The sequence below is a fragment of the Bos grunniens genome, chromosome 11 (assembly GCF_055505025.1).
Source record: "Bos grunniens cultivar Pamir isolate PY7600 chromosome 11, Bosgru_T2T1.0, whole genome shotgun sequence".
NCBI classification, from domain to species: domain Eukaryota; kingdom Metazoa; phylum Chordata; class Mammalia; order Artiodactyla; family Bovidae; genus Bos; species Bos grunniens.
This window is the reverse complement of record NC_141175.1, coordinates 9,646,516-9,669,456: the sequence shown is the minus strand read 5'-3', so window position 1 is coordinate 9,669,456 and position 22,941 is coordinate 9,646,516. Positions and strand designations below refer to the sequence as shown.

General features: G+C 52.7%; 2 protein-coding genes and 1 long non-coding RNA gene across 18 annotated transcripts in view; 2 read left to right on the top strand and 1 right to left on the bottom strand.

The window, feature by feature from the left end:
• Positions 1-6,745, top strand: part of GARNL3 (GTPase activating Rap/RanGAP domain like 3) — a 164,738-nt gene extending 157,993 nt beyond the window's left edge. For 10 of the 13 annotated variants that reach the window (XR_015136313.1, XM_086325055.1, XM_086325060.1 and 7 more), the window contains 4 exons: positions 1,411-1,549; positions 2,562-2,777; positions 4,231-4,357; positions 6,276-6,745. Coding sequence is in view for 9 of the 13 variants with exons in the window: in XM_086325055.1 (XP_086181181.1) it covers positions 1,411-1,549; positions 2,562-2,777; positions 4,231-4,357; positions 6,276-6,453 (660 nt within the window). In the remaining 4 variants the exon portion in view is untranslated. The remainder of the gene's footprint in view (positions 1-1,410; positions 1,550-2,561; positions 2,778-4,230; positions 4,358-6,275) is intronic. The other 3 variants (XR_015136315.1, XR_015136314.1, XR_015136312.1) reach the window with 1 other exon arrangement.
• Positions 6,746-7,057: 312 nt separating this feature from the next.
• Positions 7,058-9,921, bottom strand: LOC147362511 (uncharacterized). The gene is made up of 3 exons (XR_015136317.1): positions 9,356-9,921; positions 9,137-9,246; positions 7,058-7,246 (listed from the first exon to the last, which is right to left on the bottom strand). It is a non-coding gene; the product is annotated as an uncharacterized LOC147362511 (long non-coding RNA).
• A 192-nt stretch (positions 9,922-10,113) lies between these two features.
• On the top strand, positions 10,114-19,076 carry SLC2A8 (solute carrier family 2 member 8). 4 transcript variants are annotated; one of them, XM_086325095.1, is made up of 10 exons: positions 10,114-10,200; positions 10,296-10,458; positions 10,713-10,919; positions 12,737-12,836; positions 14,267-14,466; positions 15,186-15,329; positions 15,428-15,536; positions 16,267-16,440; positions 16,857-16,934; positions 18,470-19,076. In XM_086325095.1, exons 1-9 carry the CDS (start codon positions 10,145-10,147, stop codon positions 16,913-16,915), a joined length of 1,212 nt encoding a protein of 403 aa, XP_086181221.1. In that variant the 5' UTR covers positions 10,114-10,144; the 3' UTR covers positions 16,916-16,934; positions 18,470-19,076. The 4 variants fall into 4 exon arrangements, with proteins under 4 accessions (XP_086181221.1, XP_086181220.1, XP_086181223.1 ...); XM_086325094.1 differs by having other exon boundaries at positions 16,789-16,934; XM_086325097.1 differs by having other exon boundaries at positions 10,296-10,578.
• Positions 19,077-22,941: the final 3,865 nt, after the last annotated feature.

Here is a 22,941-nt window from a genome sequence, read left to right as displayed (position 1 = left end):
AGACACAGCGAGCTAGTGGGAAGGTGCCGTATAACACAGCGAGCTCAGCCTGGTGCTCTGCGACGACCTGGAAGGTGGGATGGGGGAGGGTGGGAGGAAGGCTCTAGAAGGAGGGGCCGCGTGTGTGCCTGTGGCCGATTCACATTGTTGTACAGCAGAAACCAACACAACATTGTAGAGCAAGCCTCTGATTAAAATGTTTTAAAATTTAAATTTTACTGATTATAAAAACATAAATAGCTTACAATTTATAACTAAAAATAAAATATACAATGCTTTTTATCTCAAAGTCCATTTAGCCAATTGGCTCTCATAAAACACTTTTGTTTTCACTAAGAAGAAGAAAGAATTAGTCACTCAGTCATGTCCCACTCTTAATTTTCACTGATTTTCCTTTATCTATAGCCAACCCCTGGCTGCAGTTCAACCACAATTTTACAGCTGGAATTATATCTTAACCCGTTCATTCTTTTTCCAAGTTTGTTGTCATTAAATCTGACATGTGATCTATTAAACTATTTTTCACCCTCATACAAGTCATTAAACTAAAACTTCTTTCAATTTCAGCACTGGACAACATACTGTTAATTTTAATCTTCATTATTAATGTTATCTCCATCACTTGAAGTCCAGACCATCAACAAAACAACAAATCAACCTCTGGTTTATAGCATTTGCCGATTTCCACAGTGTAAATAGTCCCACCATGATTGATCTCAAGCTTCCCGTGTGACACCTCAGCACATGCATTAGGAGCCACTATTACACAATCTCCCCCCCAACACACATACACACAGACACTGTATAAATTACCTCAAGAGTATGGAGAATTGTCAGTGTAGTAAAATAATGAGGAATGGTTGAATTTTGACATTTAGTTCCTTTGTTCTTTTAACACAATTTAAATTGAATAATGGCCGTGTTTACCAGCCAGCTTGCAAGACCCCTGAAACTCAGTACCCTGAGTCCACAGGAGCCGCCCACCACCAGCCACACACCAGCGCCATTGCCCCAGAGCTGACCCATCGCGGGTGGGCTTGAGTATTTACTGAATCGTGAGTGAGGACCCATGTCCCCACCGGGGACATAGACATAACTAGATTCCAAACCTTCCCCAGTTCTAACCTCTGGTGCCCAAGCTCCCTTTCAGGGAAGTGTATTGTGTCTGTATTTGTGGAAGGCGTGTGGGAAATTGACTATTTTCTATTTTGTGTCAACAAGTAGATAAGAAGGGAGAACTGAGCCCTCAGGAGCCTTCTGAGCCCAGAGCTGGCAGCCACCTCCCTGGCTTCTTCCTGCACCGCAGACCCCGTGGGACAGCTGGGGGTCTGTGCAGTGATGACAGGAGGGCTGGTGGGTGCAAGGCCCTTAAAACTACACACCTCAGAAACGCCTTCTCTTTCTCTCCAGTCGGATATCTACTTCACAGCAACTGCATCAGCGAACGAGGTCTCATCCGGAGGCAGCTCCAAGGGGGCCAGTGCCCACAATTCTCCTCAGACACCCCCAAGCCGAGATACTCCAGTGTTTCCTTCTTCCCTGGGGGAAGGTGAAGTCTAGTTTTTACTGTCTTATGATAGACATTTTTGATCCGTTCTGATTTCTCTGAAAGGTGAAAGTGTTAGTAGCTTAGTCATGTCCGACTCTTTGCAACCCCATAGGCCATAGCCTGCCAGGCTTCTCTGTCCATGGAATTCTCCAAGCAAGAATATTGGAGTGGGTTGCCATTCCTGTCTTCAGGGAATCTTCCTGACCCAGGGATTGAACCCAAGTCTCCTACATTGCAGGCAGATTCTTTGCTGTCTGAGCCACCAGGGAAGCCCCTGTAGTTCATTGTCAAATACTGACATGTGATTACTGTTGAAGGAAACAAACAGTGATTACTGTTTGAAGCCACAAAAAAACTTGCAGTGTGGTTGCATTCTTAAGAAACCTTGTGATAATCCCCACCCCCAAACAATTCCCATTAGGAAAACACTTGTTTCAAAGGGGAGAAGGAAGTTGAGGGTTAAAGAGACTGCAGTTGGCCCCAGCAAGTTATCCTCCCTTCAGGAATGTTAAGGATATAATAGAATTTCATAGCTAAAAGGATATCATCATAAAACCCACACATTACTCAGCATCCAGCTTTCACTCCGTCTGGCTTCGCCCTTGAACCCCACAAACCTTTGCTGTGGTTACTGCCTCACGCTTTTCCTAACTTCTCACCACATGAGTCGTCTTTATGGCTCGCTGCCAGGAGAGCTCAGAGCTCCCGAGCAGGACAGCTGTGCCTTTCTTGCCACCTCCTTTCTCCTGCCCACGCATAACCAGGAGTGGGTGTGTTTTGTCCCGTTCACCCATGAACAGGATGCCGTTAGAGGACAGAGCCAGCGAGTGCCACCACTTTATTGCCCCTAATGAAACTTGGTGGGGCGGGGTCGGGGGGGAGGCGTCAGCCTGTGACATAAATTCTTCTTTCATGCTAATGCTAATTATGTTGAGGAACCAGGAAATATTCTCTCATGAATAACATGAGCTCTTCTTAAAGTCCTAATGTTCTTTTTGAACACTTATTTCAGGTGAAATTCAGTCCAAAAATCTGTACAAGATTCCACTCAGAAACCTGGTGGGCAGAAGCATCGAGCGGCCTCTGAAATCGCCCTTAGTCTCCAAGGTCATCACCCCACCCACCTCCATCGGCATTGGCATCGCGGCCATTCCTGTCACTCACTCCTTGTCCCTGTCCCGCATGGAGATCAAAGAAATAGCAAGCAGGACCCGCAGGGAGCTGCTGGGTAATGGCTGTCCATTCTCGTGTTTGTGATGTTTGTAAAGATACCCGCTGATTTTATCTGCGCATATTGGTTGTGCTTAGTCATGTCTGACTTTTTGTGACTCCATGGACTGTAGCCCACCAGGCTCTTGTGTCCATGGAATTTTCCAGGTAAAAATACTGGAGCAGGCTGCCGTTTCCTCCCCCAGGGGACCATCCCAACCCAGGGGTTAAACCTGCGTCTCCTGCATTGGCAGGGGGGATTCTTTACCACTGTGCCTCTTGGGAAGCCCATTTATGGATATTAATTATCCTCAAATGCAAAGAGCCCTATCATAAGGGATTTATAAAGAAATTATAAACTTGCACCCACACCAAGGAATACTGTACAGTCTGCCCAACAATGATGTGTCAATCTAGACTTATTGGTATAGACAGTGTGCAAACCATATGAAGGGCAGGTGGGGAGGCAGTTTGTAAAACAGTCTGTCTAGTCTGATAACAGTTCTTTAAATATAAGTAATCTAAATAGGTATAATCCTAGAAAAGTGTCTAGAAGGGCTTACAGCCTGCAGCTCTCAGATAACATTTCATATTTATATATCCAAAATGTAAATCTGTCTGGGATTTTCTGCATATTTTTGTTCCCTTTTTTGCATATTTGTGGTGCAGTTCAGTCATCCCCTCTCGAAGCCCCTGGGCCAGGAGGCAGGTCTGTGGGGATGGGAGCAATGTCAGGTCCCTGCTATGCCCTCCTGTCAGTTCACAGGTGAGAGACCAGACCAGAGACATAAAGAGCACCATGATAATCATCAAGAGGCTAGACTGTTGTAAAGGTTTTTGTTCAGAGTTGTGAAAACAAAATGAGGAAAAATGGAGGCATTATGGCAAAACAGTAAGAACTGGTTTAAAACTTGAATTGGCATCTGCATGGTATAAAACTACGAGGACACACACCTGTCCTCTGGCCAAGTCTCCTGACCAGCTGGAGAAGGGGATTCAGATCCCCTGACAGGGCAACCTTGACACTGGCAAAATCGGTTGGCTCTTGAAGTTGGTCCCTTTCACTGAGCTTTTCAAATGTATGTATTGCTATTTTTAACCCATTATTCCCTAAGAAAGCTTGATCTTGCCAACTATTGTTGTATAAACCACTGTGCTTTTCAGAAATTGGACCTCTGAGTTGGCGAATTACAATTTCCAGTGGTAGGACTGTAGATTTTCTTTCCTTCATTAAACTCTTCTGAGTCATTTTTTCCCAATACATATATTCGTTCTAATCAGAAACAAAAGACCTTTTACCAACAAGACAATGAGAAAATCAATTATTTAAAAATACAGACTTTTATCATCATTCTTCCTGCCTCCATCCCCGTAATGTACCAATACCCAACCAGGAGAAAAAGGGCATTTCCTGTCTCTTGGCAGTCTGATGGTAATGACCCTCTGACCTGTGATTCTCCCCTCCCATCCAGGCCTCTCTGATGATGGTGGATCCAGGTCAGAAGGAGCACCAAAGCCCAAGTCAAAGGCCCGGAAGCGGCTGGAAGAAAACCAAGGAGGCCCCAAGCCAGGGACGGTGCGGTCCACTAGCAGTGACAGGTAAAGAGGGACGCAGCCCCTGCTCAGGGTGGTGGCCCCTCAAGTCATGGGACAGCCACAAGGCCCCTTCTGCTGGGTGACGGTGCGTGGCCCAGCCCCTTGGGCCAGCTGCAGCAGAGGGTCAGCGGCCATATCCTCTCTGAGGACCCCCAGAGAGCACAGCCTGCCAGGAAGGGGCCCAGGCAAAGGGGCAACCTCACTAGCAACCCAACAAATGCACACTGAAATACAGAGACGTCTTTTACTCACCAAATTGACAGAGACTTTTTTAAAACAAAAGTGCTCTCCAGTACTTCTGGTGGATCCTTTCTGGATGGCCATTCAGTATCACACATCTAGGAATATTTGTTGAATCCCACTGATTTGTCCCCTGAGGTTCTCTGTGTCCCTCATAAAACACCTTGCCTGCTTCTCTGTGGAGGCCAAGGGGGCATGTGTTCAGGTTCCATTCATTCAGGCAACACAGATTCTTAGAGCACCTGGCACTGAGCTGGGGACATGGAGCTGAACTTCAGGGGCTCATGGGCTGGTGGGGAAGGCCAACCTTCCCCGGAATTATAGAGAACTATACCATTCCAGGGCAGCAGGTGATACAGAAGAATGAGGTGTGCCATTCATTCCACGCCTGGGGTAGAGGGGTCCCAAACATCAGGAAAGGCTGAGCCAAATCTCATAAATCAAGCAACCATTAGCCTGGCCCAGAGAGGAAGGCACTCACTCAGGCTTTAATCCAACACTTTCACTGAGCTCCTACCGTGTGACCAGGCCCCTACCCTCATGGACTTCACATTTTAGTGTGGAGAAACAGACAATAAACCTGTGAACAAGTAAGCAATTGCTATCACTTCCTTTCGTGACCAGCACTGCAAGGAAGTTTAAAACAAAGTGATGGGGGTGGGGTGGATAGAAGGTCTACTTGAGGTGGGGGCTGGGAGTCAAGGAAGGCTTCTTGGAGGAAGTGGCATGGAGCTGAGCTCTGAATGAGAAGGAGCTGGGGGAACAGCCCTTCTGGCAGCTGAACCAGCAGGGGCAAAAGCCCTGAAGAGAGAGAGAAGGAAGTAAGTGGGTCAGCTTGGCACAGATAAGGAGGTGAGGTCAAGAACAACCAGAGGCTGGACCTCGGGCTTTTACAAGGCTACATGAGTCCTTGGTGAACGGAGGAACTCCCTGAATCAAAACCTGGTCAAACTGGTTTTGCAGGTGTCGAGAGTGTGAGCATCCTGAGTGCAGGAGAAAATAGAGGGCAATGATGGGCTGGGAGGAGGCCAGAGGGGTCAGCAGGGTGGGGCCTGTGGGCCTGTGGACAGGTGTTTCAGCCTTGTCCTCAGGCCATGGGGAGCCAGGGGAGGGTTTATCCCAATTTGCCTCACAAACACATATGTGTCACCACTGACCTTTCTTTTTTCCCATTTTTTTTTCTTTTTTCTAATGGTGATTATATAAAACATACTATTTTAACCACATTTAACTGTACAGTTCAGCAGCACCAAATACATTCACATTGTTGTGCAACTTCCACCACCATCCGTCTCCTGAATGTTTCACGTTCCTAAACTGCAACTCTGTCCCCATTAACCACTAATTCCCCATCTGCCCACCCCATAGCCCTACCCCAGCCCCTGGCATCTACCAATGTACAATACCAATGGCATCTACTTTCTGACTCCATGAATTTGACTATTCTAGGTATCTCATATAAGTGGCCTTTAAAACCTGTAACAACCCAGGAGATCGGACAGGCTGCCTGCAGAACACAAGCTCTGTTGGGGCGGGCATCACCCACCTGCACGTGCCCACCTCTCCCTCACAATGGTGGGGGGTGGGAAAGACAGGCTTTCGCATTTAGGGGAGGAGGAAACAGAGTAGCCAGCTCAGTGGTGCACCCCAGGATCTGTTCACTGTGACTTTTCTCCTCTAGGATCACATCGAGCTCCCTAGAAAGTCCTTCCACTTCCGAAGCCAATCCCAATGGGCGTTACCAGTCGACCAGCTCCGACCCAGACCCTGTGGCCGAGCAAGAAGGCAGCCCTGTCTGGGGCAGCTGCCCCTTTCAGCTCACCGCTTTCTCGGATGAAGACATGATTGACTTGAAGTAAACAGAGTCCCAATCGAGTTTGCCATGTTTAATTTTCTTACAGAGGTTTATACTCTTTAGCCAGTTCTGACATCATTTCTCAACAAAATGTGGCTTTTAGCCTGTCCATGATCTATTGGACCAAACCTTCTGCACCCTTGGCCTGTTTGGGTCACTCTCCAATGTCCGGTGCCATCTTTCTTGACCTTTATTTCTTTCTGTTCAGGAACCATCAGTTCCCTTGTAATAAAGGTGGTAGATTTCATTGAGGTTTTAGATTGAAACTTTGAATAAATCAAAAATATTCATTCTTATTTACTGCAACCTTCTCTTATATTTTATATACTTAGATGGAAAAGTTATTTTTTCATTACAGTTTTGTTTTGTCACATAATTTGTTTCTTTTATTGAGATAAAGAAAAGCCATTGCTTTAAAAATGTATTATAAATAAGTTTTCTTTCTGCACCTCTGGCCCCTGTTGCTGTTTCAGTTCACTGTGATTGGAACCAGCTGCATTCCTGCCTATAGACTTTTGAGAAAAGCTGAATTTTTAGATCTTAGAAACTCCTGCTTCTTTCTCCTTGTGTCTCACAAAAAAAAAAAAAAAATAAGGTATAGGAGCCTGTTAAGAGTCTCAAGATTTTGTTTTGTTTTATTGTTACTGTGAAATCATACAACCTAGAAACAGTTACACTTCATCCTCAAAATTATCATTCTCAAATTCCCTCCTCTTGTTCTGGTCTGCTTTGCTCTCTCACATGAATCAAATGAGTAGCCTTCCTCTTATCATGTATCCACCTTCTGTTGCTCCATCCTCAAAGAGAGAAGAAAATGTGAGTTTGGCCAAGTTTGAAGGAAACAGTGAGATATCAGTCTCTAGCCAGGGGAGATCAAAGGAGGAAAACTGAGTTTCACTGACAATTGTAAACTTTTTAATCTGTGTAAAGAAGATAACTTACTTTTGGCTTTAGTCTAACAGATTCCATTTTATTATATCTTGTCTTGCCTATATTACCCATCAAAAGAAACGAGGTCGTTTCCCCAGTTGAAGTGGCTCTGAGGAGTTCTTCTGCAGGTCTTCTCGCTTACTGCAGAGGTCTGTGCTGGACATGACTCCATCTGATAGATCTCAGACCCTACCTCCTTGTGGGCCTTGCATACTGTGGGGAGAGCTCTCCTCTCCACCTGTGGCTCAGAGAGTCCCACATGATACATCTGAGCTGAAGGCTGCCTGGTCCCCTTCAGCAGAAGGCAGGAGGTCAGAGTGCTAAAGACAGTGCTTTTTCAGTGTACCCAGGTGGGGACCATAACCAAAGGAGTCTCCTCACAGTCTTTGCAGCATTCAGTGCTCCTGTTCTTTTGTGTTTTGTGCCCTTTTCATATAAGAGGGGAAAACACAAGATCAACTACATGCTGTATCTTGACCTCACCCAAAGCTTTATGGATTGGGTTTTACTATGTTTGCTTTTCAAATAAGGAAACTGAGGTTCAAAAGGGGGTAGTGATTTGAACCTGTGAGTTCTCTGACCCCAGAACTGTGCCCTGTCCCCTGTCCACCCTACAGAGCCAGGCTGAGTGCCTTGTGTCAGCTGGATCTGGCTGGTGTTTTTTGTGTTAAAATAATTTGTAAGCCTCATGAGCTTGTATGTGTGTTTTTCCTGTCATCTTTTTCTTTCCCCTGAAGTTTCTTGCTTCTCAGCCTGGAATTGAAAAACCAAGGGCTATTTAGACCATTCTTCCAAAGAGACTGGCAGCATCAGAGCCACCCCATGATTTGCAAGAGTCACAGATCTGAGAAGTGGATGTAGAATGGGCAAGGGGTGGGCACTACTAAACAGTTTGATGGACTTAGCTTATAAAAGGAAGGCGGGAGTCTGCTCTGGCAGCAATGTCTGCTTACAAAGGCCAAGTGAATGCTGCACACTCATGGGGAGGGAGATGACCAGCCAGAGGGCAGGAGCAGGTTTGCAACGGTTCATGGCTTGGCGGCCACTCCAGTAGTCTTGCCTGAAGAATCCCATGGACAGAGGAGCCTGGCGGGCTACAGTCCGTGGGGTTGGAAAGAGTTGGACACAACTGAAGCGACTTAGTGCACACGCATGGCTTGGAGGGCTGACTGGCCTTAGCTAGGCTCGCTGGATCACCATGTCTACAGAAGCCTTTCTGCATACCCCTCAGGCTGAACTGCCAAGTAAACTGTCTAGCAGCAGCAGTTTGCCCTTGGAATCTGAAGCATCCATCCCCTCTGCAAACATCCATTACCCACTGTCTGGAGCAGAAGATCATGTCCATTGGGGAAGGGAGAGAAGTAGACAGGTGAATCACAAGCAATGATTAGCGCTGTAATAAGAATTTACGATTGGAGCACAAGACACCGAGGAAGAACCGAGGGATGGTTGCCTATGTCTTGAAAGATAATACAATCTGGTGACTGCACTAATTATACTGCCTAATATTTGAGTTATCTGGAATGTACTTGGTCTTTTTGCCCCTACAACAAACCCTCCTGCAATGATAGATACTATCATTTCCACTTAGAGAAGAAGAGAAAGAGGCCCAGAGAGGGATTAGAAGCTAAGCCTGTTACTCTCTTAGTCCTGGTTCTTGACAGAATTACACAGCACTCCACCGCAGCTGCCTGCACCCAGGGAATGTGGCATACAAATCGCGACATTCTACAGCGCCCTGACTTCTTCATACTCACCTCCACCAATGACCAGGGTGCACACACGTAGAGAGACGCTATTAACATCCGCAGGGGACTCAAAATTGGGAGGTGTAGTATTAAGATGAAGATTCCAAAGTCAGGATTACCTGTGAAGTGAGCGGAATTTAACAAGAGACCATGGGGCTCACCATTTAGGCCCAGATCAGTCACAGCTATGCGGCATGGGGGACCCCGCCCAACACGGGTTCTCAGTACCCGAAGGTCGTGGTCGTCATCGGTCTGTGGCTCCGTAGCAGTCAGCAACCTTGGCTCTCCCGCCCTCACTCCAAGTCTTAACAAGCACAGGAGTTGGGCTGCGGCGCCCAGGACCACGCCTCCCAAAACACAGCTGATCCGAGAACAGACCAGCCCATAACCGGTGTTTGGAGACCTTCCACCCTGCGGCTCTCTGTGGGCAGAGCTGCCCACGCCTCAGAGCAGAGGTTAACGCTGAGCGGTTACTGCAGACCCTAACCAGGGAGGTCAGCGGCGCTGCGCAAAGAGAGGGAGGGCAGTCCCGGACGCCACCCACGTGCCCCGCCTCCGTTCGGCTTCCTAGCTGCATTGGTGGAAGCTAGATTAAGAGGCGGTTCCCGGCGCAAATGTAATCCCCACCCTCCACTCTCATTGGCCAGTGTGGGTCGCGATTTCTTAGATGACCCCGCCTTCGAGCTCGCATCACCCTCCTATTGGGTGGCTGTGTGAGCCCCCGCCATATACAAGCTCCTCCCCTGCCTATACATTGGATGGCCGTCCTGGGGACGGTTCCAGTGAGAGACCCCTCAGGCTCTTTCCTTCCATTGGTCCGCTTTCACTTGAAGGGCGGCACCTAGAGCAGAAGCTAACCCCGCCTTGCGTTCCCATTGGCTGCTCCCTTACCCCGGCCTGGAGCCGCTCCTCACCGTCTGTTGGTTGCCCTGGCTGAAACGTCGGTGCTGGCCGCACTCGCGGGACCCGTGGCAGTTCAAGGCGTCAGAGCCCTAAAAGCAAGCGTTGATCGCGGACATGACGCCTGAGGACCAAGAGGAGACCCAGCCGCTCCTACGGCCGCCCGGCGGCAGGTGAGCGGTAGGGGGAACCCGGGTCCGCTGGCGCGGCCTCACTCCATCCGCTGCGCCCAGGCCTTGCGGCTCACCGACCGCCCCTGTCTCCGCAGCGCTCCCCGCGGCCGCCGCGTCTTCCTCGCTGCCTTCGCCGCTGCCCTGGGACCGCTCAGCTTCGGCTTCGCCCTCGGCTACAGCTCCCCGGCCATCCCGAGCCTGAGGCGCGCCGCGCCCCCGGCCCCGCACCTCGACGAAGACGCAGCCTCCTGGTTCGGGGTGAGGCCTCGGGCTCATCCTCCTGCCCTCCTGGGACCCTACTTCGCCCACCCCTAAGACGTGTGCCAGGACCCTCCCCGCGCTGCCTGGCTTCGGGCGGGCACGGAGACCCTCCGCCGAGTATGTCCCGGCTCCCCTGAGAGGGGTCGCCCGTCTCCCCTGCCCCCGCAGCGGCTGAGGGTGGGGTGGAGGGCGAGGTTGGGCCGCGGGCCCCCGGCGCTCCCTCCCTCAGCCGGCGGTCTCCCCGCCCCCAGGCCATCGTGACCCTGGGCGCCGCGGCCGGGGGCGTGCTGGGCGGCTGGCTCCTGGACCGCGCGGGGCGCAAGCTGAGCCTAGTCCTCTGCGCCTTGCCCTTCGTGGCCGGCTTCGCGGTCATCACCGCGGCTCAGAACCTGTGGATGCTGCTCGGAGGCCGCCTGCTCACCGGCCTGGCCTGCGGCATTGCCTCGCTCGTGGCCCCGGTGAGTGTGTTTCCCCCCAGTCTGGCGCCCTGGGACCCAGGGGAGGGGGCCGAACTCGGGGCCTGATTCTCTCCCTGGCTGCGGCCTCTTGAGTGCCTGACACCATGCCCCTCCCCTGCTCCATCTTCCTTACACTCCCATGGGGCCTTGGAAAGAACTGTTGTTATCCATCCCTGGTTACAGATGAAGCTTAAAGGAACGTGAAGTGAAAGTCGCTCAGTCGTGTCGGACTCTTTGCGACCCCATGGACTGTAGTCCATGGAATTCTCCAGGCCAGAATGCTGGAGTGGGTAGCCTTTCCCTTCTCCAAGGGGATCTTCCCAACCCAGGGATCGAACTCAGGTCTCCCTCATTGCAGGCGGATTGTTTACCAGCTGAGCCACAAGTCCTTGGTTTAAGCACAAAGTCAGTGGTGATGCTACTTCTTGAACCCTGGGTGGTGGCACTTAACAGGGCCTCTCTTTGGCTCTACAAATGAAGTGCCCTCTGTGGATGGTCAACAGAAGCCTCACACGATGGCTTAGATCCCCCTTGGCCTTCAGACCAGTGGCTACAGTTCAGCAGGAAAATCCCACTGTGGTTTGTCCCAAGGGGCAGAGGCTGTTGGGACCTGGTGCGCCCCTTCACTGCTCAGAAAGCGGCCCTCCAGGCGTTCCCCCTGCTCCTCTCTCACCACTTCCTGACCCAGCACTGCCCAGGCTGCCTTTGGAGCTGGACACGTCTGGGTGAAACTGCAGCCCTGGGCAGAGCACCTCTGTGAGCCCTTAAGGTGGGAATGACGGTGTTAGCTCAGGCCATGCCTACACAAGAGCCTACACACACGGCCCTGGCCCTGGCATGGCCGGTGGAAGGACTTGGACCCTGGCAGCTGGGATTGCTGGGTGTCCTGTGACCTGCTCCTGGTCGTGGGCTTGAGTGGTCCACCACCACCCACACCCTAACCAATCAAGACTAAAAGCAGTAGCTCAGAATCCCTCCCTTTGCACCTACCACTCATTTCAACTGCATCTGCTGGATAATAGGCAGCAGCTAGGTTGGATTTTATATCTGGATTTTTTTGGTGTTTTTTTTTTACTGCGCAAAAACACACCTGACTTAGTTGTGGACATAAGATATGGAATAACACAGAAGCGTGGGCAAGCGCTTTCTGGCTGCTGAGCCCAGAGGAAGCTGTGGCAGTCACTGGTGGTGACTGAGGCAGAGAGTTCCTGCTTTCACTCCAAGGGCACCACCCAAAGTGTGGTCCTTGGGTCAGCAGCTGTGTGTCTCCTGGAGGTGGTTAGACAGGCGGAATTGTGGGCCCGCCACACATCTGTTGTTGTTTAGTTGCCAAGTCTCGTATCTGACTCTTTGTGACCCCACAGACTATATCACACCAGGCTCCTCTGTCTGTGGGATTTCCCAGGGAGGAATACTGGAGTGGGTTGCCATTTTCTTCTCCAGGGGTGCTTCCCCACCCAGGGATGGAGCCTGTATCTCCTGCGTGGCAGGTAGATTCTCTACCACTGGGCCACCAGGGAAGCTCTACACACCTACTATGTTAGAATTTGCTTTTTGTCAAGGGTATACAATTAAATGAAAGTGTGAAAAGCTCTGTGCCACCCCCCACACACACACACAGTGTCCACATATGTACCCTTCAAACATGTGCTGTGGATTACATGGTGGGGAGCTCTGATGTCCAGGCACCTGCAGTTAGGGGTCCCCTGGGCCTGCAAGTACCCTAGTCGAGACTCTCCTCAGCTCTGAATGGCTGAGACTTTTCAGTTTTAAGAACTCCTGGACCCCATGTACACTCTCGTCTTAATTACCAACAGGTCTATATCTCTGAAATTGCCTACCCTGAGGTGCGAGGGCTGCTCGGCTCCTGTGTGCAGCTGATGGTAGTCACAGGCATCCTCCTAGCCTACCTGGCAGGTATGGTTTTCTTATTATCTCTTGTGACTGTTCATGGATGTTTGACTATCTTACAGATGTAGAAACTGAAGTTCAGAGAGGTCAGGGGACTTGCCCAAGGTCACACAGCCACTGCCCAAGATGCCACGTTCCCAGACCACTTCCCTGAGAACCCTGGGTCATGTGGGTCTTGAGACAGTATTCTGAGGAGAGCTGGAGAAGGTGATGTCCTCATCTCCCCAGAGCAGAAGCCCATTCTAGGAGTGTAGGGAGGGCTGACGAGTTAGAGCAGTAGCTCCCTGTGCGGTGACCAGCTAGGATTCTGGGGCTGGAAGGAAAGTCTTTAGCCTAAGAGCTTGGAGGGCGCAAATTTGTGTCTCCCTCAGAATCAGTACTGGATTTGCAGCCTGAAGGCAGCAGGTTCCAGAGAACCCGAGGGTCAGCTGGAGCCAGCATGAGGAAGCTTCCAGAAGCAAGAGGAAGCTTCCAGAGGCACCCTGGAATGAACTGGGGTAGAGGAAAGGCAGGCTTCATATCTGACAGCCCTGGATTAGGGGAATATGCCACTTATTAGCTGTGTGACCTTGGCCTAGTCAACTGCCCCTGGGAGCCTCAGGTTCCCTGTCTTCACGTGGAGATTAACTTTACCTAGTCCAAGGCTGCTGAGGGATTAAATTAACTGATGCTGTAAAAAGTGCCCAGCAGCAGGCCCGATAAGAATTGTCAAAGGATGGCCTGAGAACCATGTGGGAATGGGGGTTTGGGGCCAGATGGGCAGTGGCGGGGCCCGGGGCATGTGTCCTCTGGTTCCTCAGAGTGGACAACATGCAGGTCCGTGGTCTTTCCTTTCTGCCCACTTAGCATCCTGACTGTCATTCAGAGTCCTGGCCGCAGTCTAGCTGCCTTGTGGGGCCAGCAGTGTCTGAAAGCCACTGTGTAGACACTGATATTCAGGGTCACGTGGGTGTAGTTACATCTATAGGATTTCCTCCAGGTCATCATAAGCCACACTTTAACTGCTCAGCTTCTATGAGTTCTGATTGACGTTTTTCAGTGAAAAATGCCCCCTTCCTCTCTGTCCCCCTTCTTCCCGGAGGAGCCAGCCTTGCCTGCTTCTCAGTCCATCCACCGGGTGGAGGCCTGTGCACACATGGTCTCTTGCCGCCCCTCCCTGTCAGACCCCTGGTGCCGTATATCACGTATATCTCGGCAGTACAGAGCGAGCACCTTTGTTTAGTGGCTGCATAAACCTTCACTGATATACGCCCCCCCGCCTCGTTTCCACACTTAGCAATAAAACGACAACATCAATGACAAACCCTGGGGAGTCCTGCAAAGACACTAGGGTCCCCACCTTTGAGCAGAGTCCCTGGGTTGGCAGGAGGCAGGCGCTCCCCGAGAAGATCCGGGCTGGCTCACACCACTCTGACATCTCTCCACCCCACCCTCAGGCTGGGTGCTCGAGTGGCGCTGGCTGGCCGTGCTGGGCTGTGTGCCCCCCTCCTTCATGCTGCTGCTCATGTGTTTCATGCCTGAGACCCCTCGCTTCCTGCTGTCTCAGCACAAGCGCCAGGAGGCCATGGCCGCCATGCAGTTCCTGTGGGGCTATGCCCAGGGTTGGGAGGAGCCTCCCCTTGGGGCTCAGCACCAGGTGAGGGGCTGGGAGCCAGCGCGCGGGGAGGGGGACCCGGGAGAATCGCCCCTGAGGTCAACACAGAGCGGCACCGCAGCTCCACACGTGTGTGGTCACACACGTGTACACACGAGGGCCCGTGGACTTGGGAGTGATGTCCTGTGGACCACTACTTGGCCAGACCCAAGTCTGAGCCCCAATCTCCCTGTCCCTGGAAGAGAAGGGCTGGGCCATGTCAGAGGAGAATGCAGGTGGGGACTGGAGGACTCGGAATTTTGAAACAGGGAGCTGTAGGGCCAGGGAGAATGTTGAGTCTCTGCCCCTTACCTGCTGTGTGACCGTCCCATCTTTAACCTGAGTTTCTTCCCTGGTAAAGTGGGGTCATAGCACGTGCCTGGCGGTGGTGGTAAGGATCAATGGGGCCAGGGAAGGTACTTGGCCCAGACCCAGACCCAAGGCTGGTAGGACTCGGGAACCCTGGGTTCTCTGCTCATAGAGCATCTCCGTGGATCCCCCAGCAAATCAGGAAGGGACATGAGGAGGGGAGGATCCTGTCACCTTACTAATGGGGAGGCTACAGTGATGCTGGGACCTGAAGCAGAGGCTACAGGTGGGGCTGGGACAAAATGCAGAGGCTCCCTCGCTCCAGCAGGCCCCAGGATGGGAGGGAGCTCAGAGCCGGGGTGCCCTCAGGAGAAGTAAAGAGAAGCCCTGATGCCCGGTGTCCATCTGAGCAGGACTTCCACGTGGCCCAGCTGCGGCGTCCTGGTGTCTACAAGCCCTTCATCATCGGCATCTCCCTGATGGCCTTCCAGCAGCTGTCAGGCGTCAATGCCGTCATGTTCTATGCGGAGACCATCTTTGAGGAGGCTAAGTTCAAGGTAAAGAGGCCTCTACGCCGGCCTGCCTCACCCGGAGACAGTGTGGGTGGGGCCCGGTCCCAGGGTGTCTGCCTGACCCTCCTGGCCTGTCTCCCCAGGACAGCAGCCTGGCCTCAGTCGTCGTGGGCGTCATCCAGGTGCTGTTCACTGCCACGGCGGCCCTGATCATGGACAGAGCTGGGCGAAGGCTGCTCTTGACCTTGTCAGGTAAGGCCCCACGGGGATGGCTCTGCCCTTGGCAGGACTGGAGGCCCAGGCCAGCCTCCCACCACAGGCTGGAGGGCCGTTGCTGAGGTTACCACGTTGTGGAGGAGAACAAGGGCTGAGTGTCCCCAAGGGCAAGGGCAGGACTTCAGGGGAGCACTGGCTCCAGGCCAGGCCTGCGCTCACTGCTCTGCTGCGGCATGCCTTGACCTCGGCAGAACCTAGGAGTAGGCCCCTCCAGGGCCCGGTTAACAGTGAGGAAACTGACGGCCTGGGGGTGAAGAGGCCCTGAAGCCTGGGCCCTCTCTGGGCAAGTAACTACCTGAGCCGGCTTCCCCTCTGAAACGGAGGTGGAGGTGATGGCAGGCCAAGGCGAGGATCAGCACACAATGCGAGGGAGGCTCCTCGTGGGCATCTGGGCCCTCGGTGCTGCTGGGGAAGTGGGCCTGGCTGCTGGTGGTTGCTCCTTCTTCCTCAAAGCCAGGGAGGGTCTGCTTCCAGAAGCTTCTTGGGGTTGACTGAGTTGTGAGGGCCAAGCCGGGACTGGGAGGGCCAGGCTGGGGCGAGGGTGCCCCGGTGGGGCTCCGCTCACTGCCCCTCATGGAGGAGCCCAGGCCGCCTGCTGGGAACACCATGCACTGACAGCCAGTCCCCTGACAGCTCCGTGCCCAGGCTGTGGTCTGCCGCCTCATGCCCTCCCACTGCCCTGCCGACCGCTGCCCTCCACCCGCAGGTGTGGTCATGGTGTTCAGCACCAGCGCCTTTGGTGCCTACTTCAAGCTGACCGAGGGCGGCCCCAGCAACTCCTCCCACGTGGACCTCCCGGCGCTCGTCTCCATGGAGCCCGCCGATACCAACGTGGGGCTGGCCTGGCTGGCGGTGGGCAGCATGTGCCTCTTCATCGCCGGTGAGTGGGGTCCTGAGGGGAGGTTGAGGGGGCCACCCTGTCGCTGCCAGGTTCCCGTGGCTCCCAGGAGTCCCGGCCTGCTCAGCCTTACCCCTGGGTTTACAGCTCTGACCGTGTGCCGGGCACCGGCTCAGCCCCGCTCTGCTCCTTTCACGTCATCCCCACAAGTGCCCTCCGAGCAGGCCCCGTTCCTGTGCTGTTCTGTAGAGCCAAGGCCTGACGCGTCAGGAGTGAGGGGAGTGACCTGAGTCCCCAGGCTGAATCCGGGCCCCACTTTAGCCTGGGCGGTCTTCGGCGAGCCGAGCGCCGCCCGGCCCCGTGGACCTGAGGCCTTTCCTGCCCTTGCAGGCTTCGCTGTGGGCTGGGGGCCCATCCCGTGGCTCCTCATGTCTGAAATCTTCCCTCTGCATGTCAAGGGCGTGGCCACTGGCGTCTGCGTCCTCACCAACTGGTTCATGGCCTTTCTGGTGACTAAAGAGTTCAGCAGTCTCATGGTGAGTGCAGGCCCTGACGGGCTCCCCCTGCCACAGCCGGCAGAAAAGTGCTTTTCAGAATTACTCTTGTGACAGACTCGGGGTTGGCGGCCTTGCCTGCAGGCTGAAGCCCCACCAGCCTGTGACCCCATCCTAGTTGGGGGTGCAGGGAAGCAGACGGGCTGGGGCAGGCAAGGAACCCAGGCTGTCTGGGGACGACTGGGGAGCCTCCCGGCTGTCGAGGTGGAAGGACAGCAGGACTGACCTCCCCCCTGGACTTTGGGGACTTTGGGAAGCAAGGCTGCGTGAGAACCTCCACCTTTGGAGTCAGCAGGCCTGGCCCGTCCCCACCTTGGCCACTTCCCGCTGTGTGACCTTGGGTGTGCTGCTTCCCTTTCTCTGATCCAGCTTCCTTGGCTCAAAGCGGAGAAGGGGGACAGTGCCTCCCTCTTAGAGCTGATGGGAGCATCAGTTCGGTTCTACATTTTGCCACCAGCTGGCAGATGGGCTGATGCACACATGGTCCCGGCCTCAAGGCCTCCGGTCCAATGCGGGCAGCGCTCTGGTGCAGACAGTCAAGCCGTCTGTTCAGTCGTTCTCCCCCCGCTCCCCCCAGGGCTCCTGGTACCTGCCACGTCCAGGCCTGTTTAGGGCGCCAGAGCAGCAGTGAATGAGATGGACAGGGACCCGTTTTTGACAAGGGCTGGCACGACAGTGGCCAGTGGTGGGACGATGAACCACCAGCAGGCTGGGCTGGGGCAAGAGGAGGCCAGTCATGATTGGCGTGAATGCTTGGGGCTGGCCGGGACCCCGCAGGGCCTGCACTGCTCCAGGGAGCTCATCAGGAAGACCAGAGCAAAACCCTGGAGGGGAGGTGACTTCCAGGAGCTTGGAGGGGACCGACAGTCAAGGAGGGGATGGCGGCAAGGGACCTAAGAGTGATCTGGCCATCACTGAGAGGCCAAGAAAAAGGCTTCAAGGAGGGAGAGGCGGGGTGGCCAGGTGCCCGAGGCAGAGGAGCTGGAAGCGGGCGGCCTTTGCTTCTGGCAGCTGGGATGACACAGGGGCTGGGTGGGGAGGGTGCACCGCCTGTGACCCCGGGCCACTGCTGCCTCTCCCCTCTGCTCATGGGCCCTGAGTATCCCCATGTGTGCACACGGCCCCATCACCACCCCTGAGAGCTCACCCATTTCCTCCGGCACCAAGGAGAGAGACTCCTAAGGCTGCAGGGACCACAGAGGGCAGGGCCAGACCAAGTGGAGAGGGAAGTCTCTAGGCCCTGGAGTCGGACCCTGGGGATGGGAGGCCAGCTGTCACTTGATGGTGGGCCTCTGACCTGGGGGCAGTCACTTTGTCACAGTGAGCTCAGTGTCCCCACCGCACACCATCCAGACGCTTGGACAGTGCTCAGCTGGGCTTCTGGACAGCCCACCAGGCCCTCCTCCACATCCCTGAGCCTGGGTGTGGCGGGGTAGGGCCTCGGCTCCTGGGCCCAGGAGGGCTCCTGACCCAGGAGGGCTCCCGAGTCATTTCACGCCTCGCCCCTGTCTTCGCAGGAGGTGCTCAGGCCCTACGGTGCCTTCTGGCTGGCCTCTGCCTTCTGCATCTTCGGTGTCCTTTTCACTCTGGCCTGTGTCCCTGAGACCAAAGGGAAGACTTTGGAGCAAATCACAGCCCATTTTGAGGGGCGATGACAGCTTCTTCCTGTGAGTGACTGCCCGTCCTTGCTGGACCAGCTTTCAGCCTTGGAGGGGATGGAGCCTACCTGTGACTCCAAACCGAGCCTCAGCTGGGAGCCTGGAACCCCTGGCTGTCCCCAGGGAGTCAGGAGCCAGGACAGCAGCCCCTCGGAGCCTTGTCCTCTGGGGTCCCTCCCTCCTGCCCAGTGAAGCGTGGGGACAAGGTTCCCAGCTGCTGGGTCCAGTTTCTACTGCTGCCCTGTGATTTGGGAGAAGGAACATCTCGGAGACGCTTCACTGTCCTGTGGTCAGTCCTCCACACGCCGGCTCCATCATGACATGAACATGACAGCGGAGGAGGGGGGCTCTTGGTTCCTGGTTTTCGGACACGCTTTGGCAACTGGGTGATGGCCTGTGGTTTCTCCTGTCATGTGGCTGCAGTATCAGGGAGGAACTTTGCCAAATAAATATTTGACTCAGAAAATCAGGTCATGAGCTCTTTGTGTGGGCTGCAGTCAAGAAGGGCATTTTCTTGCCCCTGCTATAAAAGCAGGCCTCCCATGAACTGAGTCTTGCCAAGAACATCTGTGGATCAGCTTCCTCGTGGTCAGCCAGGCTTGCCTTTGGCACTTGGAGGTCATTTCTGACTCCTTCCTCGGGTTCAGCCCCCTGAACCATTAGTCAGCAAATTTGATTGAGTTCCTCCTGCAGAAAAATATTCCTCTCTTCATATTAACTTTAATGGAGCCAGAAGTCTTTTTCAAATTACTTATATTGTCTGTTGTATAATACACGTTTATTATAGGAAAATTAGAAAACACTGATTTCTTTAATATAATTATTTTTATAGCAGTTAACCATCTGCTAGGCACTATTCTATATTAACTACTTTATTCAGATAAATAAAAAAAATTCACACCTGCACCTTTCCAAACAGAACCGCTGTTTAGAATTTGGTTCTGTCTTTAAAGATCTCTCCCCCGACATACACTCTTTCCAGAATCACTACACACAAGGGGTCTTTTTGTTCCAGAACCTGTTTTAGTCCCTTTATTCAGGTTGTGCAGCCCCCATCATGTGCCCATCTTGACACATTAAGTTTAAATGAGACCAAATGAGACTGGAGAGAAGGGCAATGGAAGCGTGGAGTGGTCCAGGGCAGAGCAGTGGAGAGAGCTGAACAAGTCACTTAACCTCCCTTAACCTCAGTTTATCCATCTGTAAAATGGGCACAATGATGCTACCTCCCTTGTGGGATTGTTACGAGGATGAAAGGAGATGATCATGTAAAGCACTTAGATGCGAGGATGGCACTGAATAAGTGCTCAAATCAGTTTCGTGTGGTGGTGGTGAGACCGTGCGGGTGAGGGTAGGAGGCTGTGGTGGAGATGAGAAGAAAAGCGGCATATGAGGCTCAAAGGATGCTTCATAGGAGAATATTTGAAGTCTTTGTAAGTTTTTCTCTTTATTTTTTACCCTATTCCCTCAGCAACCTCTGATTGCTACAAGCACCTACTTATAGTACCAAGGACTATGGACACACGCACTCTTCAGAGGTCCCCTTACATTCCTTGAGGCCTTCCCATGACAGCACGAGATGCTTCAGGGACTAAGGCAGCCCCAGCTGACAGTCCTGTATCTGCCACAGGAACCTAGTCCAGGACCATCCGGCACACGTCCATGGAGAAGTGGGGCAGGATGAAATGTCCCCAGAGGACAGGTGCAGAAGAAGCTGTGCTTTACCTAGCCTGGGATAGAAAAGTGTGCTGCCAACCAACATCCATCCCATCACCCACTAGCACCCCCAGAACAATTTTCAGGAGGATCCTGGCTTTTAAGAACCTAAGGCAAGAAATTCCCTAACGCCATGCAGTGGACACAGCAGAATCGACATCACTGCCAATAAAGGTCCATGTAGTCAAAGCTATGATGTGAGAGTTGGACTATAAGGAAAGCTGAATGCCGAAGAACTGATGCTTTCGAACTGTGGTGTTGGAAAAGACTCTTGAGATCCTTTGGACTGCAAGGAGATCCAACCAGTCCATCCTAAAGGAAATGAATCCTGAATGTTCATTGGAAGGACTGATGTTGAAGCTGAAACTCCAATCCTGTGGCCACCTGATGTGAAGAGCTGACTCATTTGAAAAGACTCTGATGCTGGGGAAAAGTGAAGGCGAGAGGAGAAGGGGACAACAGAGGATGAGATGGTTGAATGGCATCACCGACTCTATGGACATGAGTGAGTAAACTCCGGGAGTTGGTGATGGTCAGGGAGCCTTGGCATGCTGCAGTCCATGGGGTTGCAAAGAGTCAGACACGACTGAGCAATGACTGATGATTTTTCCAGTAGTCATGAATGGATGTGAGAGTTTGATCATTAAGAAAGCTGAGCGCCAAAGAACTGATGCTTTCAAAGTGTGATGTTGGAGAAGACTCTTGAGAGTCCCTTGGGCAGCAAGGAGACCAAACCAGTTAGTCCTAAAGGAAATCAATCCTGAGTATTCATTAGGACTGATGCTGAAGCTGAAGACCTAATACTGTGGCTGGCTACCTGATGTGAAGAGCGGACTCACTGGAAAAGACCCTGATGCTGGGACAGATTTGAGGGCAGGAGAAGGGGGGCAACAGGATGAGATGGCTCGATGGCATCACCGACTCAATGGACTTGACCTTGAGCCAACTCCGGGAGATAGTGAAGAACAGGGAAGCCTGGCGTCCTGCAGTCCATGGGATCCCAAAGAGTCAGGCAGGACTGAGCGACTAAACGGAGACCTGAAGCACTCTGCTACCTCCCAGTGGCCACAGGTGGGTTTGCAAGACTAAGGCAGGAAACCCTCTGCTACCCCCCAGTGGCTATTAGGGGTTTAGCACCTACTTAGCCTCTGGCATGGGCAGAACACATCAGCTAGAAGAGTCCACTAGCCCAGAAATGCAGGCAGCCTCTGGAAGCTGGAAAAAGCAATGAAAGAGACTCTCTGCCTAGAGTTTCCAGAAGGAACATAGCCCGGAAAATAACTTGATTTTATCCCAGGGAGATCCATCTCAGCCTTCTGATCTCCAAAGTTGTAAGCCTAAAAATCACACAAGCCTAAGGTTCAGTTCAGTTTACTTGCTCAGTAGTGTCTGGCTCTTTGCGACCCCATGGACTGGTCACATGGATCACAGCCTTGTCTAACTCAAAGAAACTATGAGCCATTGCGTGTAGGGCCATCCAAGATGGACGGGTCATGGAGGAGAGTTCTAACAAAACGGTCCACTGGAGAAGGGAACGGCAAACCACTTCAGTATTCTTAAGAATGACATCAACACTAGGAAAAGCCAAAAAGATATGACACTGAAAGCCTGAGGTAGAGAAGGGCTTATCTCAAAGAGATATGTGGGTGTCAGTTGTCTCATGGAGTGAATCCCAGTAAGTTCATAGAAGACCCCACAAAGTTAGTATTGGGAAAGACACTACCACCGGTGATTAAGAGGGACAGAGACAAAACGGAAAGAGGTTCAGGACCCCCAAACTCATTTCTGCTGCCCAAGTAATACATTCTTATCTCCTTAACGTCAAAAAAATGTCTCTAAAACTAAATTGACCATTACAAAATTGCTTGATTAGTGAAGATCAACAGGCTTGTGGGAAATTTTCATCAATACTCTGAGGAAGCCCACTTTGAAATATCCCCTTTGGCAGCACAGAAGCCTCCAAGGGCCTATTCAGGAAACTCCTCCCTCCATAATTCTGGTCGAACTCTATTAAGTGTGCTCCTGCCCCTGAAATTACTGAAAGACGTTCCCTCCTGCTGATGGATACTTTGAGTGTTCCAAGCCAACCTGTGACTGCCCTGTTCACACTGAGGGGGCCCTCACTTCCTTTAATCCCCCGCCCCCAAACTCTACGTAGGGCTCACGAAGAAGTGAAGGTGGCTGGGGTTGGGCCCTGAGCTGAAGGACTAGCGAGAGGACCTCGCTGAGCCGCAGTCCTGGGCACTTCAAATCATTGAGGAGAAACCAGGCGCTCAGCGACGAAGCGAATCAGCGCCTGCGCTAAAAACACCGCTCCCGGAGCCTTAGCGGCCAAGTTGCTGCTTCCTTATCCAAGAAGACCGAATCATTCGATTCGGTGGCTGGACCTCTGCATGGCACGTACAACAAAGCGTGACGGGAAACACATTCTGGGAGCAGGAACAGCCGGAAGCCTAGCTAGGAAATACGGTCCACGAAGGTGTGTGGGTCACAGCCTTGTACCTAGAGCGAGAAAAAGCCATCGGTTTGCAACAGGGCGCAGCGATTTCTGGGAGTTGGAGTCCCGTGCGCAAGGAGGTATGTGCGCATGTCCGGAAGTGACGCTTTTAAGGCGC